The sequence below is a fragment of the Carassius auratus genome, chromosome 20 (genome assembly GCF_003368295.1).
Source record: "Carassius auratus strain Wakin chromosome 20, ASM336829v1, whole genome shotgun sequence".
Lineage (NCBI taxonomy): Eukaryota > Metazoa > Chordata > Actinopteri > Cypriniformes > Cyprinidae > Carassius > Carassius auratus.
The window spans coordinates 2,269,455-2,286,444 of NC_039262.1; the positions used below are offsets into that span (position 1 = coordinate 2,269,455).

The 16,990-nt window shown below is 34.5% G+C and overlaps 1 protein-coding gene across 2 annotated transcripts; it reads right to left on the bottom strand.

Annotated features, from left to right (window-relative positions):
• Positions 1-118: 118 nt before the first annotated feature.
• Positions 119-16,178, bottom strand: LOC113120528 (protein FAM184A-like). 2 transcript variants are annotated; one of them, XM_026290398.1, is made up of 6 exons: positions 15,736-16,178; positions 10,938-11,055; positions 9,678-9,782; positions 7,398-7,606; positions 2,517-2,630; positions 694-770 (listed from the first exon to the last, which is right to left on the bottom strand). In XM_026290398.1, exons 1-5 carry the CDS (start codon positions 15,840-15,842, stop codon positions 2,543-2,545), a joined length of 627 nt encoding a protein of 208 aa, XP_026146183.1. In that variant the 5' UTR covers positions 15,843-16,178; the 3' UTR covers positions 694-770; positions 2,517-2,542. The 2 variants fall into 2 exon arrangements, with proteins under 2 accessions (XP_026146184.1, XP_026146183.1); XM_026290399.1 differs by lacking the exon at positions 2,517-2,630 and having other exon boundaries at positions 119-770.
• Positions 16,179-16,990: the final 812 nt, after the last annotated feature.

Sequence of the window (16,990 nt, forward strand, 5' to 3'; positions counted from 1 at the left end):
TATATATATATATATATATATATATATATATAAAACAACACATAAACTCACCTCTAATCTCCAATAATCGATTTGTCCTTATTAGGGTTATTGTTCTTACATAAAGAAAAAGTCAAATGACAATAAAAGTGTTTATTTTTCCTTGTTTCAGAGCAATATGTGTTGATGTATATGAAAATACAGGCATTTTAAATCAAATGTTCTTTTGCTTTCATTTCCTTAAATGGTAAAAGTTGACTCACATAACAGACACACTTCATTAAATGTCACAATAATTATTTATTCTTACGCATACACCAGTAATATAAATATAAAATATGCATTTATTTTAAAATTAGTGAGACATCATTATATCTGTGTTGAGACATCCATACAAACAGTTTAATCCTACCAAAATTGATAATGCAGCTGTAACAAAGTCATTACGGTGGCATTCTAAAATTAGATACAGAGGAGACAATACTGTTGTTTTTTTCTCTTTTAACAAATAGTAATTAGCAGCGTATGCACCAGTCTATAGAAACTGCAGTAAATGAAATGTCAAACATACCTATCATCACTGTAAAAACAACAAACCCATTCACAGTGGGGAGAAAAAAAGACCAAATGAAAGGATGTGTCGTCAAATAATATATCACTTTTTGTTTCTTTTTTTTTTTTTTGGTCAACATGCTCTTTAATTGCAAAGTCAGAAGGAGAAGTACTGCGCGAACCACTCTTGTCTCTGGGGGTCTGGAGAGGTGACGGGTGATTCTTCTCCTTCAGGAGGGCTGAGGAGAAAAACAAACCGAGAGAGACAGAGATAGAAGAAAAACAGAAAGAAATACAGTCAGAGTTAGGGAGAGAGTTACAACACCACTGCTAACTGTAGTCTGAGCTAAACTAAAGCTTCTCTTGATACTGAAAACTTCAAAGCATAGCAACCAGTTGATGGTCTTGTTCATGTGTTTTTCTTTTCTTTTCTATTTTGTGTCACATAAGTGTTTTTTATGAAATTCCAGCAACAGAGTGATCAATAGTCCATTAAACTTGTAAAAATGTAACATATAAATATTTATAAACACTGTTGGGGAAAGTTACTTTTAAAAGTAATGCATTACAATATTGCTTTACTCCCTAAAAAAAGTAACTAATTATGTTACTTAGTTACTTTTTATGGAAAGTAATGCATTCCATTACTTTTGCATTACTTTTTCAATATGCTTGATTGTTTTTAATATAATAAGTTCTATTTGGTAAATGCCCTTTCACACCAAAAAGTGAATAAAGTAATGAATAAACCTCAGGCTGAAGGAAAAGTTAATTCTGTAGAGTAGAACACAGGAGAAGAAGGATCAACACTCTTCACCAATAAGAAAACAATGAAGAACAATTGTTAGTTTATCTAGAGTATTTTTTTGCTTATTAGTATGGTTGAACTGGATCATCAAATGTCAGCAGCAAAGACATAAGTTAATAGAATGGGATTAGATACATTTGTGTTATTTTACATTTCATTTTTGCAGGTTTGCGTCATTTTCTGAGTTTGCATTTCACAGTTTTGATTCATTTTGATGAATACTAAATCCGTTTTTTGTGAGTAGGATGAATGAATGCACATTCACCTTTAGTCTAGAACTACAGTAACATCATGTTCACACAGCACACTTCTGTACTTCAGATTCCTCACAATATGGGGACAGGAGACATTTCAGCCAATAAATGAAAAACAAAGTAACTGGCATTACTTTTTTGAAAAAGTAACTCATATATTTTCTCGTAAATTAAAAAATAATGCGTTACTTTACTAGTTACTTGAAAAAAGTAATCTGATTGCATAACTCACGTTACTTGTAATTTTTTACCCCCAAAACTGTTTATAAATATGGTACAAATTATCATAATATCAACATTCAAAAACCAAAATATTAATTATTTGCTAAAGAAACAAGTTTTTCTCCTCAGACTGTTTAAAAGCTCAGGTCACAGTAACATTGTTTTAATTAATACTTTTGCTCAGCAAGAAAGCATTAAATTGATCAAATAATTTATAATGTCACAAGAGATTTCTGTTATGAATAACAGTATGGTATATTATCATAAAATTCTAAATTTAACTTAAATACAGTTTCACTTTGTGCCTATAATTATTCTGCAAAATAAATAAATCTATAGACAGATAGATAGATTTATTTGATATAATCTTTCCAGGAAGCTCATAAACTAGAACTGAGTTTTTCTCCAGGTGAAATGTACTGGGTGTCTGTGATGTAGTCGACCTCCAGCTCTTTCCAAGGTCTTCTGGAACAGAAGCCGCTTTCAATCCTGATTAATTTAGCCCTCGGGTCAACGTTTACAGAAACACTTTTTATTTGTCCCTCACAACTCTGCTCTTTAAAAGACTGAGACACAAATGTGCCTCTACACTACAGCAGAACATTTCATTTCATCGTTTATTCCGAGGAAGGAATTTCTATAAGCTGCAAGGTTGTTCTTTTCTTTTTCAGGTAGCTCAGCTGTATGGTTGAAATGCTTACTGACTGACTGACTGACATCTGGGCTTCTACCACTGACTCAGAACGTTTGCAGTCTGATGACAGCTGGCTGATGCCTCCTTCCTGCTTCTTAAGAAGAGTGTAACGTCTGGAAGTCTGAGATAGAGGAAAAAAGGAAAGAGAGATGGATGGAGCTCTTTTATCTATCTATCTATCTATCTATCTATCTATCTATCTATCTATCTATCTATCTATCTATCTATCTATCTATCTATCAACTTAATCTTTTTTATTGTTATTTTCAATTTTTTCAAACAATAACATTCCAACTTCAAAGTCACAGTCAAACGGATTTGTTTGAACTTCAGTTCATTTGAAATCTCCTTTCAGTCAAATTTGAATTGGATATCTGTATCCTGTTCACACCATTCAAATTCAGGAACTTAACTGGATTCAAAGATATCAAAACCTGTAGCCCCTGATTTAAAGATAACCACTTAAAGCCAGTTAATCAGTTTTGATCTTTTGAGACATAAATACAGTATTTACAATATACTCTCCGAAAAAAAGGAGAGTGTAAAAACATCAGAAGGTATCTTGTTTCAATTGCAGAAAGACATCAACACACACCTTTTTTCAAGTTCAAGTCCACCGACATTAATCTACTCTCCTGTCTGGTTTGTATGTCAGACAAAATGGCAGATTCAGCATTATGATTGGTTAGATCGGCTGTCAATCAAACTGCTAACGAAAGATCAATTTTGTTCAGTTTAGGAGTACATTAGCATATAAATAGCCCGTAAGCAAACTGTTTTAAAAAAAACACTGACATTTATATTAAAACTGGACTTTGGGTACGTTTAATATCCTAATTTTCATTCTAAAGAGCATCTGACCAGACATAAATGTGTAAAATCAATATTTCTAGAATTCTGTCAACTTTTAGGATTACATTAGCATATAAATGGCCTGAAAGCAAACGCATATTGCATAAAAGCCACAAAACTCAAGTGTCAAATAACATGTAGCACATATAAAAAAATCATTACTTTATGTAAATGTGCTTGATGAAAATCTTTGACCATTTTGATGCCTCTAGCTGTTTAAAACAAACAAACTGAAATTGGCATTGACATATTTCCTATTAAAACAGGACTTAAGGTAGATCAAAAAGTCATTTTATTCATAAAATATTTTAAACAGGCTAATTCTCATTTTAGATAACATTTGATGACATAAATGTGTAAAAATCTAAGTTTTTCTCCATTTTCCCAGACTGTACATTTTAAATGGGCATATCTTCTAAAAGTTAATTTGGTCAACTTTTAGGAGTACATTAGCATATAAATGGCCTCGAAGCAAACACATATTGACTAAAAGCCAAAAAACTCAAGTGTCAAATTACGAAGAACATTTTTAAAAGACCCCAAAGCTCAAGTGCAAGAATACTGTGTGAAATTATAATTATTTTAAAATGGCAACAGATTTGTGAATATGAGAAAGGACCCCACTTGAATATTAAAAAGTGACTCTAGTTCAGTTGCTAAGTGGACCAAGTTCACCCTGACATGAACTGAACCGGATAAACTGTGTGTGAGAGTTACATGAGTGTCTCATGACAAAAGAGCACAACTCCACACAAGTCTATCTTGCTGCATCACTTGCACCTCATTTACATTAAAACCAGCATGCAAGGAAACACACGTAATGGTGCTTCGGACGAGATGATACTTCCTGGGTCAAGAGCAGCCGCAACTGTGACAGCAAAACATGCATGATACAGCCACCGCTCAAAACATGCCGACTGCAAAGGCAGAGCCATAGGCAAAGGTTTATTGTTGAAAAAGAGTGAAAATAGTGTATTTAAAGAGTGTAAAACCTAAAACACTGTAATTTACATGTTCACACAGATGTAAGACAGTACATTATGGAAATTTTTTTTTAAAATAAACTATTCATTCTCTCTGATGCAATGTGGTGTTCAAGAACAATAAAAGACATTATGTGAAAGATGAACCATATAACTTCCATCACAAACAGAAAACACAGAGACAGACACCAACTCCCAGCATGCACTGCAATGGTGGGGACACATGCTCCCATTTGCATTCCAATGCCATTTCCAAAGCTCATGTATGGGACTTCAGAAAGTAACATTAAGCATACATGTACATCAGTGTTAGGAAAAAGCTCAAGTATCCCCTTTATTTGCCTGATGTGGATGCACTGGCTGTGTTCAGAATGGAATACTAGCTTTTTGCATATTGTGAAGTAAGTGCACAGTATAATGCCTGCTACTGTTAGAAAACAGTATGAAAAAGGTGTCAATATGCAGTGAGAATGTTTCAGAAGGAACTAAGCTACATTGTTAGCATGACTGCATTGCACTGCATGTTTAATTAACCATTATGCAGAAATCATCTTTTTTTTTTAAAAATGTAAATACATAATTTGGTACATTGTTGTTCATGACTATAATGAAATAAAAACAATATTGTTTTTAGTTTTATTAAAATAAGGCTTAAATAAAATTAAATATACCATTAGAAATGAGAAATTAAATTATAAGAAATAAAAACTAAATTATAAATGTTACCTAATAAAATAAAATAATTTGAAATAGGAATAAATACTAGGGATGCACCGATATATCGGCCGTTGATATTTATCGGCCGATTTTTTGTATTATTTTAGAGCCATTGGCACATCGCAAACAGCATGAAAAGGGCTGATACCGTTGGTTTATTAATTAACTGCATGGAGACAACAAGTTGCATTTCTGTTGAATAATCCAATGTTTTTCTCTGGGTAAAATAATTAAATACTTGCCAAAACTAAATAAAATCAGTACTAAATACAGTTTGTCAGACGGCAAAGTATGGCCTATGCAAACGTAGCACTGATGCATCCATGCCCACGCTCAGCTGTAAATTCATCAGTTGCAATGGTAATGCACTGGCTTTAGAGTTTATCCGAGGATACTATATGTCACAAACTGCCAAGCATTAGGCCTACATTTAAGTGAAAATGAAAGACAGGTTATATGCAGCTTTTTGTTTGAAACCAGTGTAGAACACGTTCACATCATACACCTGCAGCATTTCTATAAAAGAAGAAAACTAAATAAAACTATATTGGCTAAATAAACAGGAATATATAGGCCTATAGACAAAATATATTTGACTTAAATCATTAACAGATGAAAAAAAAGAAAGAAAAAAAATTGTGCTGAGTTTCGGATAATAACGTGCACCAAAGTTCATGTGGAAAAAAACGAGACGGCAGAAAGCAGCTTTCTTTACTTTGCAAAAGCTTACAGTTTTGAATAATGTTTAGCTTCTATCTGTATGACCATCCAGCGCTGGTATGACCACAAATTAGGCTACCCATAACAGCTGGGAAAACAATGCAGTGATCGTGTTGGTGCCTCACGCATACACAACCAATTTTTGCTGATTTGACATCGCAGCATGTTCATTATCAAAATAAAATACAGTCAAAGAAACATAAAAAGTTACAATACTCAATTTAAATAGTCCGTAGACACTAGCTGATATACGGTAGCCTTTAGGCTTCAGTTTTGTTTTTAAATTAATTTGTTTTGGCTTGATGCTTGTATTTACTGTAGAACAACTTTAGAAGATTTGTTGTGGAGAGAAGGGAACTAAAATAGCCTAATCGTGCTTGTAATTTTGCTTTAATTTACCATTATTTTAGCCTACATTATCTATGAATGTAATAAAAAAAATGCAACCTACAGCCTCCTTATTTAGTAGATAATTTGTAAATCTCTTGAAAAAAAATGTTAAAGTTTTTAATGCGACAGTTTTTCGTTTTGTTTAATAAATTTTGTCTTTGGTAAATCTAAAAAAGATGATGCTGTATTGGCAATGACTAAGCGAGATCAAGACTTCATAATTTTTTTTTTCTTTTTGAGTATATTAAACACTATACTTTATTATTATTATTATTATTATTGGCCAATTAAAAGTAAAACAACAACAACAACAAAAAAAAGTTATTAACTGTTATGTTTTTTTACTCAAACTGGTTTCACAGATGAATGCAGGACCAGAAAAGTTTAAATACAGATTCTGCTCGGCGTGAACCCATTATTTTTTTCTTCTTCTAGTTTTTAAGACCTGCTTTATGCAACTGACCAACATCAGTATAGGTATCAGAATCGGCAAACAGTTTATATTTAAAATTGATTATGGCCAAAATAATAATAATAATAATAATCCTATCGGTGCATCCCTAATAAATACTATATTAGTATATAAATAAAAAATAAAATTACATTTAGTGTAAAATGAAAGAAAAGGGATTTTCAGTCATCATGGAAAATGAAAGGTTAAATCAAGACCAATGCATTATGGGATACAGTACCCAGTATAGCAAATTGTTGTATACCACAAATTTTGTAATATATAGTATACCAGGTATGCAGAATATATTTTTATTAAGTGTGTAGGATGATAGCATACCATTCCGAACAAGTGTACCCACTATGAAAATAAACAAAAAAAAAATCAATTTGAATAATTTTTTGCCAACTTTTTGGCTTGGCAACTTAAATTCTCCTACATTTCCCCCCAAAAAGCAGCACATCCTTCAAATAGAACCAACTCACATGTGAACTGTAACACGGCCCAAGTCTGAGACCGGGGCGACGCACTCATTATTTGAGTTAGTTACTAGTTTCTTCTGATTTCCCACTCTCTGTTAGGCAGAGAGGAGTCTGGGAGATGCAAACACAAAGCAAACCATCAGAAGTTTGGGTGTGCATTTCCTCAGCACATAAAAGGGATACAACAGCTGTCTCTAGAAAAGTGGGCGATGGGTTTTCAGTGTGTTGGTGTGTTTATCCACTGGCCCTTGATGCAGAGAGCGAGGCGTCTGCCGTGATGAGGTGCGCCTCACCTCATCAATTTCTTGGCTTCGGTGAGAGGGGTTGGCGTGGGCAGGGGTTTGCTTGTGTTAGGCTCCAGCTGGTGAATGGGGGAGTTGGGGATGGGCTCGAGGCGGTTGGGCTGGGGCTGGCCGCTCCCTGTCCCAGAAGCTTCCACATTGGCCCTAAGATTGGCCGAGCTGCTGAGTCGGGTAGCTGATTTGTCGTTCTTTCGCTTTTGCTACATAGGACGACAAGAAAAGCAAACAAAAAGGAAGTTTGGAGAGCTTGACGCTCCATTTTTGAGAAGGTCTCCTAATGATTGTTTCCTAACAAATGCCCACCCTGAAAGTCAAGCTCGCAACACTCAGCAGAGGAAGCATCAGTCGCTCTCAGCCAATCAAATCAAAATGAGTCGAAAGAGATGTGTCAGAGGAAGAGGCTGTTGAAAATTTCAGACTGAAAGAAGAATGGCTTGGAAAGCAAAGAAGAACTGGATGTCTAAACAGGAAGAGAACGCGGAGTAACGAGAGACAGTCACAGGTGCACACACACACACACACACACACATATATGCACATGTAATCACTGACACTTGGAAGTTATAGAACACAGATGAGGGTCAAACAGAATGACATTGTTGAGACTGGGTCAGGAACTGCTGTGACGTATGGAACAAACATCATTTTCTCTCAAGCTCTGGAAAAACAGGAAGTTCAAAGGATGAGTCACTCAAAAATGAAAATCCAGTCATCATTTACACACCATCACGTTGTTTCCAACCTGTATGACTTTGGATCTCATACTGGCTCTTTTGTATGCAATTGCAAGGCTTTCAAGCTTCAAAATGAATGCAAATGGACCATGAAAAGTTCATAAAAGTAATCTTCTGAGCTTATACGATTACTTTGAAGATCAGAAAAACAGAAGTTATTTTTCAAAAATGAATCATTCGCATTCATTGAATCACCAAGAACATTACAAATAAAATTTAAAAACATTAAAATATGTTTTTAATTAAAATAAATCTGAAATTAAATAAACTACAAATATAAAAACCTAAAAAAAAATGTAAAAAGTTTAAAATGTTGCCTCATCAAATAAATTAAATAAATACATAAATACAAGTACTAACTTAATTACTAAAACTGCTATAAATGAAACTGAAACAAAAGTTAAATAGAACAATATATATATATATATATATAAATATATATATATATATATATAAAAAGACAAAAAACATTTAATAACAAACAACAAAATTGCAAAAAAACTTGAACTTAAATATAAAAATATAAAATGAAATTAACAGAAAATAATAAAATACTAATAAATACTTCTGTATAATAAATCATTTTAGAATATTACAAAAATAAAATAAACGTAAAATGTAATTCACTGATGAGATTAAGAAAATATATCATACAGCTTCAAGATAACTGGAAATTGTATGCACTACTTTTATGATCCTTTCATGTGGATTTTTGTCCCTTTTATGCTTGAAAGAATCAGTCCCTGTTTACTGCAGTTGCATGGAAGAAACCAACCAGTATAATATGATAAATTTTTCTGTTTCCATGCAGGTTTGGTATGACATGAGGGTGAGTAAATGATGTCAGAATATTCATTTCTGGGAGAACAATCCCTTTAATAGTGTGTGTGTGTGTGTATGTGTGTGTGTGTGTGTGTGCATGAGCTCCAGCATGCTCCCAGTAAACAGTGTTTCCAGTGAACTCCAGTCCGGCATGTCAGTTGTATTCCCATTGATTGCACCCCAGCAACACTCCATCCTAACCAGGCACAACACATCTACTAAAGTCATTTTCACAGTAAACAGAGCATATATGATGTTTAATATACAGCTACAGAATAGGATTTTTGTCATGATATTTGTGCAGCTGGTTGGGAACTCCAATTAGCAATGCACACAAGTAATTTATCACTTTTTTGCTTTTTTGTGTCGTGCATGGCTAGAATACAGTGAAAGAAATGACATTCAAGATGAACTATCAAGCATCATTCACTGCTGTCATTTCCAAAACTTAGTGAGCTGCCTCTCTGTCTACTGTCTATGTATTAGACACAATGTAAAGACGATGTATAAACGTGAACATTCATTTCGTTCAATTTCTTTGTGTTCTGCCAAGCGATTTTTTTTTTAAATCAGAGTATATCCCATGCAAACAGCCAGCATACTAGAATTGAGACTAATCAGATCACTGAGTTTTGAAACAGCAACTACATCTTAAACTAACCAACTACCAGCTCCGCACACAAGGACACAGCAGAGTACAGAGAAGAACTCTTACCTTGACAAGAGGGTTAATGACACCAACATTAGGATTTGCGTTGAATATTTTGTTGAAGTTGGTCTCTCTGTTGACAAGCTCCAGCTGGTAAAACTTTTTGTCATCCTGGAAGAATAAAAATCGTGGACAACATAACTTTACTGAATATGAGCACCATTTGTCTCCAGAACGTGTCACTCAACACAAACATCTGCTTGTTAAGTGTTTTGCAAGATTAAATATATGAATAAAAAATTATTGTATGCTTTTATTAAAAAAACCCTGATTAAATTTTCTATGTGCAATTTACATGTACATGCAGTTACAAATTGCATCATAACTTGAAATAATATTTTGACAAAATCACAAATGACTGGCCATGACAAAATGTGCATTTAAAATATAAATGTATACATATAAATATAAGCGATATAAAAACATAGGCTACATTTAAATTAAAACAGGATATTTTAGAGTTCCCACCACCACAAAATAATAATAATCTGTCATTATAAGTGACAAAATGAAGCTAAACTGACATTATTTTAATCCCATTTGACATTCATAATGAGTTCTTTTTTCTTTCCTTACATTCATTAAATATCACATATTTATGGAAGCCAGTTTTACCATTAAATAAATAAAACATGAGCTAATTTTGACTATTTATGAGTTTAAATCATGCTGTCATGAGTTTATAGATAATTGAGATTGTCATAACTATAAGATAACTACACATAACTACAAAAGTTACATAATCATCATTATCAAACCATATCTATGTTATTTACATTTCAGTTTTTGTTAATTAAATCAACTTTACTTGTAATCATTTGTATGAGTCACTGATTTGAAGCGGTTACAATGTATCAGCTAAATTAACTGTTTAAATTTAAAATTAAAAACAGCTTAGCTGGTGTAATTTTAGCAGGTGCTAGTGTGGTTTTATTGTTGTCTGAATCAAGATACAAGAAACAGATGCCAAACACAGCTCTGACACAGCTCTTTTTATGAGCAAAGAAAGTCTTTTCCGTAAACCACCATTGTTTCAAGGAGTGAAATAGTAAATAGTAAAGCGGTTGTCACTGTGTCTAGAGTAGGATTAAGCTGGTCTTTTCAGCAGGGTTGTCTGTCCTGAAATAGATCTATCACTCCAGTCTTGCGAGACTCAGCTAATCTCAGCAGAACCGAGCACCCGTGGGATACCTCACAGCTGAGAAATTTCACAAAAAACCTGCAATATTGTGAATGAGCCTGTCACACTTCTTAGAGTGCTCTTACCACCAGTTTCTTGACCAAAGATTCTCTCTCGGCCACCATATCCTTCAGTTCGGCTATTGTCTGCAGATCTTCAGGCCTGCTCTCTCTGTTCCGGAATTTGTCTTCTGTTCCCTCCAACCTGAAGAGCAAAGACATATGATTTAGGATGAGATTTTACAAACTCTATAACCTTTAAATCAGCTTATCTTAATGTCTATATTATTAACATTTAACACAGTTTTTTATTATTAGCATTGCTTTCCCCAGTCCAAGATGGTGGATGAGGAAATAAATGTAGAATATAAATGAACTTACATATCAATCAGTCTTTTTGTGTGTGTGTGTGTATGTGTTTTCGTGGTCATTAAAGCATTGCTGTGTTAGCTTAGCAACATGCTAATGAACACATTTGAAATCAACTGAAGTAGCATGCAGAGCACTATTTGTGTAGGCCGTGGAGTTGCTAACTATGTAGAACACTTCAAATTGTTCACTTAAGAGTTTCCATGATTAGGATGCTATCTAGGCAACAATTTAAGTCACATGGTTTAGAAACTGAGCTATCAAGCCTCTCGCCACTCTGTTTACAATCAGTCTGTCATCTGTTTGGGCTTGTGACTCATTACTGAGAGTGAAATTCGACTATTCTGACACTTCAGCTTAGTTAGAAAGGAAAGCTGACGGCTTTGTGCTTTGAACACAGAATGAATTAAACACCACTGGCAATATCACTGTGATGATATTGGCATCTGACATTGATTTTCTCTACTTCACATTGTATCAGTGTGGAAATTTAAAATCATCAGCACCTTTGAATAGCCGTCGCTCAATCGTTCTTTCATCTACAGGAATTCTTTGATGATCGGTGTCATCGAGGATCAATATCTCCACCGTTTCTGCATCTTTGAAGGATGTTTCAAAATGTGTGATAAATCTTTAATGATCATGCAATGTGATGCTTCACCTAGAGGTATACAATGCTAAGATTGATGGCTGTTTTCATATGAAAACCTCCCCTAAGGTCTTCACAACTGCGGGTAATAATGAAACAGAGGCTGTTTCATGAATAGTTTTAAACTGCTGCTAACAGAGGACAAGTTTAACTTAGTTTAACTACTAAGGGCGTGTTTGTCTATTCACACTAAATTGGTCATTAACCTGGGGCCAGATGGGCACTGCCCTCTCAGATTTACACTCTCCCGCCTCAAGAACACAATTTTAATGAGTCCATATCAGACAACTTTACTTCTAAACAAGGACATCCATTTATCGGTCCATCCATCCGTCTTTCTGTCTTTCTTTCTATCTGTCCATCTATCCATACATCCTTCCACTCTGTTTATTAATTCATCCATTTATCCAACTATCTATACTTCTTTACATCCTTCCATCCTGTTTATCCATCCAACCAACCAACCAACGAACCATCTGTTTATCCATCCATCCATCTGCTATCCATCCATCCATCCGTCTTTCTTTCTATCTGTCCATCTATCCATACATCCTTCCACTCTGTTTATTCATTCATCCATTTATCCAACTATCTATATTTATTTACATCTTTCCATCCTGTTTATCCATCCAACCAACCAACCAACCAACCATCTGTTTATCCATCCATCCATCTGCTATCCATCCATCTATCCATCCATCCATCTTTCTGTCTTTCTTTCTATCTGTCCATCTATCCATACATCCTTCCACTCTGTTTATTAATTCATCCATTTATCCAACTATCTATACTTCTTTACATCCTTCCATCCTGTTTATCCATCCATCCATCCATCCATCCATCCATCCAACCAACCAACCATCTGTTTATCCATCCATCCATCCATCCATCCATCTGCTATCCATCCACCCATCCATCTATCATCTATCCATCTATCATCTATCCATCTATCCATCTATCTATCATCCATCCATCCACTTTGTTTATCCATCCATCCATTTATTCATCTAGTTATACTTCTTTTCATTCATCCATCCTCTCTGTTTATCCATTCATCAAAACAACCAACCAACCAATCAATCAATGCCTTCTTATGGAAAAAAATAAATCATTATAAGTTAACCTCGTGTAAAAGCTAAAGCTTTAAATAAGAAATGACCCTTTTAAACAGATTCATAATAGCGGTTCACTGAATGGGCCTTTCCGAGTAAATAAACACCATTCTCATCAAGCCTATTTTTCCATTTAAAGTGACAGCAGCAAAACAGCGCATGCAGCCTGGAGGGTGCACTTGAGCGGTTACAGTAGAGCAGCCCATGCTCCACACACGAGGATCACCGCACACATGAAATATTCATGAGACTTAAATAGGTTGAAATTTAAAACTGGTTGGAGGACTCGGTTTAGGGAAGCTTAGCTGTCATAACAATTAATTGCTCAGAGGACAGGACTGTCATTTCAATAGCTTTGTGTTACGTTTAATTAGCTGGCTGTGTGTCTCTACTCCTCAGGGACACCTGGAGATGGCACGCTTAAGAAATGATGAGGGATACAAGTTGTGACTGCTTCACACGAGACCCCGTTCTGTTCAGTCACAAACTGACTGCTTCTCACACTAAAAATACTCGTATGAGGCAAATGTTCAAAATAGCTCACCCTGAAACCATTTACACACTCTCATGTCATTCAAAAACCTGTACGAGTGATTCTTTTGTGGAACACAACAAGTTATCTTTCCCACACAATGTAAGTGAATAGAGCTGTGAAGATCCAAAAATGACGAAAAAGACAAAAATACACAAATAGGCCTGAACGACTTGTGCACCACATAACCAGGTTTTCTGAAGTCATAATATAGCTATTTAGTACGACTGTGTTGTACGATTCCTGAACAAATGGCTGGTTCATTTTTAGTCAATTAGGCAAGTAAATAGACTAAGAAAAAATGAACTTACTTGTTATTCAAATTATCTAATTTTGGCAGTGAAAATGAATTTTGTTGTTCCTTAAAAAGGACCAAAGGAATCGTAATGGAACTCTTAAGAGACTGAATAATCAATAAGAGGAATCGAAACTGCTAGAAATGAGAATTATAAAGCATTTAAGGGGTTTGATTCTGAAAACAGACCGATATTTACTCATTTGTGCTTCAGTATGAAGAAACTCGCTGCATCAAGATCAGCTGCCAGACACTAGACACAGACACACAGACAACTAATGGCATTTGTCACTGAATAATGCTTTAAATTGGTTTAAATGTCACACCAAGTTATCACATGTTCTCAGAAACTTGTAATACAGAACATGGACTACTTTTATGGTATGTTTTTGGATCTTAAAAAGAGTTGCATGAATATCTACCCTTTTATTTTAGTGAAGAAAGTAAGTCATTCAAATCTGGAACTACAAAGAGAATGAATAAATGATAGAATCTTCATTTTTGGGTGAACAATTCCTTTAAGATCAGTCCTTCACACCCTTTGTCTCATGAACACACAAAAGAATCGTTTCCAAAGATGGATTTGATAAATGATTCATTAAAAACACTAGGATTTAAATGAACCTTAGATATTTTGCACTTTGTTAAACGCAACTTTTTTCTTTCCCTGGTATTTTGTGGGCCATGGGGCCTTTCCACGTCATGACACACACACTTCCAGAATCTAAATTATTCATTATCATTCTCAGTTGTGAATGCTGAGCGGATTCAGGCAGTCAGATGAACTATTTTTATATGACAAGATGTTCAGTAGCTGGATGTGTTGGTGTTCTCGTTCAAGTAAACCTAAATTAGGTCACCTCTGACAGCAATATCTACAGTCAAAGAGCTCTTCTACAACCCTGCCAGCTTTCTATATTTATATATCCACACATGCATATACAACGACAAACACCCCCTGTTCATGTACGGCTGTCTTTCTGACTCAAATTCATCTAAACATGTTTATCATGCAAAGTCTGTAGCAGATATATAAAATTGACAATCTGAAGCAAAAATTAGGGTGAATACAAATCAGCTGGGACATTTTCCCCATTCATCTCTATGAAAAAAGTGTCCTGATTTACATTTATTCAACTTAAATAAATTATTCACATCTAATGCAATAGTATTCATAAAAATTTCATAAACCACACATAATTCCCAATTAACTAGACACTTTTTACTTTTTACTTGGAATCTATTTTCAAGTAGATTTTTCAATAGATTACAATTATGTTATCCATACATACTTGTATGTTCTAAAAGAAAACAATACTATTTCAGTCTTTTTAACTAAAATGTCATTTAAATCAATGTATCACTTGACATTTCTTTGTAATTATTTGTGAATTTACAAGAAATTTCTCAGAGAACATTTCTCAGAGAAAACAGTTTCTATACCTAAAGTTTTCAGTGTAATAATGTCACATATACTGTATATTGGAATCTAATCATTATCACTTTTAGTGCAAAGCACATTTTGTGGTAATCATAGCAGCAATAAATCATTAAATGATGGAGAAGAGCATTATTTACACGCTTTGCTTCTCCATATGAACAATGTCCTTTGTCAGAGCACAAGAAAAGTACACATAAACCCCATGTTTCGTAGCTAAAGGCATCTTCTACTCTTATCTGAGCTGCTTTGACAGGGTCGTGAGTTCTCGCTAGATATATATCTAGATACTGTATCTTCTCTGTCTCCCTCCCAGCATCTCTTCAGAAAGATTATCTTTTGCCTGTCTATAGCACATTCTGGTTTCATTTTGTTCGAATTCAAGATGTTTCATAGCCTAATGGATGTAAACAACCAGCCAAACCTAAAGTTACAAAAGCTTCATCCTCCAAAATAGGCATACTGTACTGTATCTAGCATGGGGACTCACAGGATCTGCAGGGCAGAGATCTTGTCCTTCAGCAGTTCCTGGGCCTTGTTGAAGTCTGACAGCATGTTTTGTGTTTCTCTGTGGTGGAGAGCGTTCAGCTCGGCCATCTCACGCTCGTGCTTCTTACACAGGTCCTGCTCATGAGCTCTGTGAATACAAACACACACACACACACATACACGTCTATGTTACTAAGTGGGGACTATCGCTCTACACTGACCAAGAGGGGACCAGTGTTTCTGGTCATTTTTAAGAAACAAAAATTACATACAAAATTTTCATTTGAGGTCTTTTTTCATAATATAACTGAAAAAATGCATTTTTAATTTTTTTTAAAAACATGCCAAGTGGGGACCTGAGTGACGTCTACCTATCCAACAGAGGACCTCCATAGACTGCAATGCAACTGTGTGTGCAAACATTAGGGCAATTGTACCAAGTGTTTCTTTAAAATCTAACTGTATTTAAATGCAACTCTAAACTTTGAAACATTCACACTATATCTCCATTGAAGAAATATTCTAATAGAAATCCAAAATGTTTAATAAATTAGTATGACATGCAGCTATTTTCGGGGCTTGAGACTAATACAAATACACTTCTCAATATATGAATGCAATCACACAGATAATAAGACAAAACAAGCAAGACACTATAGTTAATTTGAGTATAGCAAAAATAAAGTAAAATAAAGAGCTCTTTAAGGTAACAATTGCATGTCAATACTTTTGTCAGTAAAGAGTGCATGTGTTAGATAAAATGAGTTTGGTCCCCAGTTAGATGGTGACGTGTGACGCCTGTTAGACTGAATCACCTCTTCTTACATCACAGACACATTAACATTATATGTTAAGTTAAGAAACAAAATTATATGTTAACTTAAGAAACAATATTATATGTTAACTTAAGAAACAATATTATATGTTAGCTTGCTGCATTGAAAAATTTCAGTTGAGTTCAGTAAAACACCTTTTAACTATGCCACTTTAGCTGTTTAACACTGACATTTTCCAGAGGCTCAATTGTTTTATGGTATTATCAGCATTGCCATTATATTCAGAAATAAATAAATAAATAAATGTAATTTGTTAAATGTAAAGGCAACCAAACAGATCACGTCATACTTCACCATCTAACTGGGGACCGGTTTGATCTTGGAGGCCAATTTTTTTTTTTTTTTTTTTTGATAGATGGATGGATGGATGGATGGATGGATGGATAGATGGATAGATGGATAGATAGAACAGATAGATGG

Bases quoted from the DNA above. Each gene is read 5' to 3' on its own strand.
- LOC113120528 (XM_026290398.1), bottom strand. From the start codon at position 15,842: ATGGCCGAGCTGAACGCTCTCCACCACAGAGAAACACAAAACATGCTG. The intron at 11,056-15,735 runs GTGAGTCCCCAT...TTTGCTCTTCAG, and splicing joins ATCTCTGCCCTGCAGATCCT to GTTGGAGGGAACAGAAGACA. The intron at 2,631-7,397 runs GTGAGGCGCACC...CCTCTATCTCAG, and splicing joins GAAGCCAAGAAATTGATGAG to ACTTCCAGACGTTACACTCT.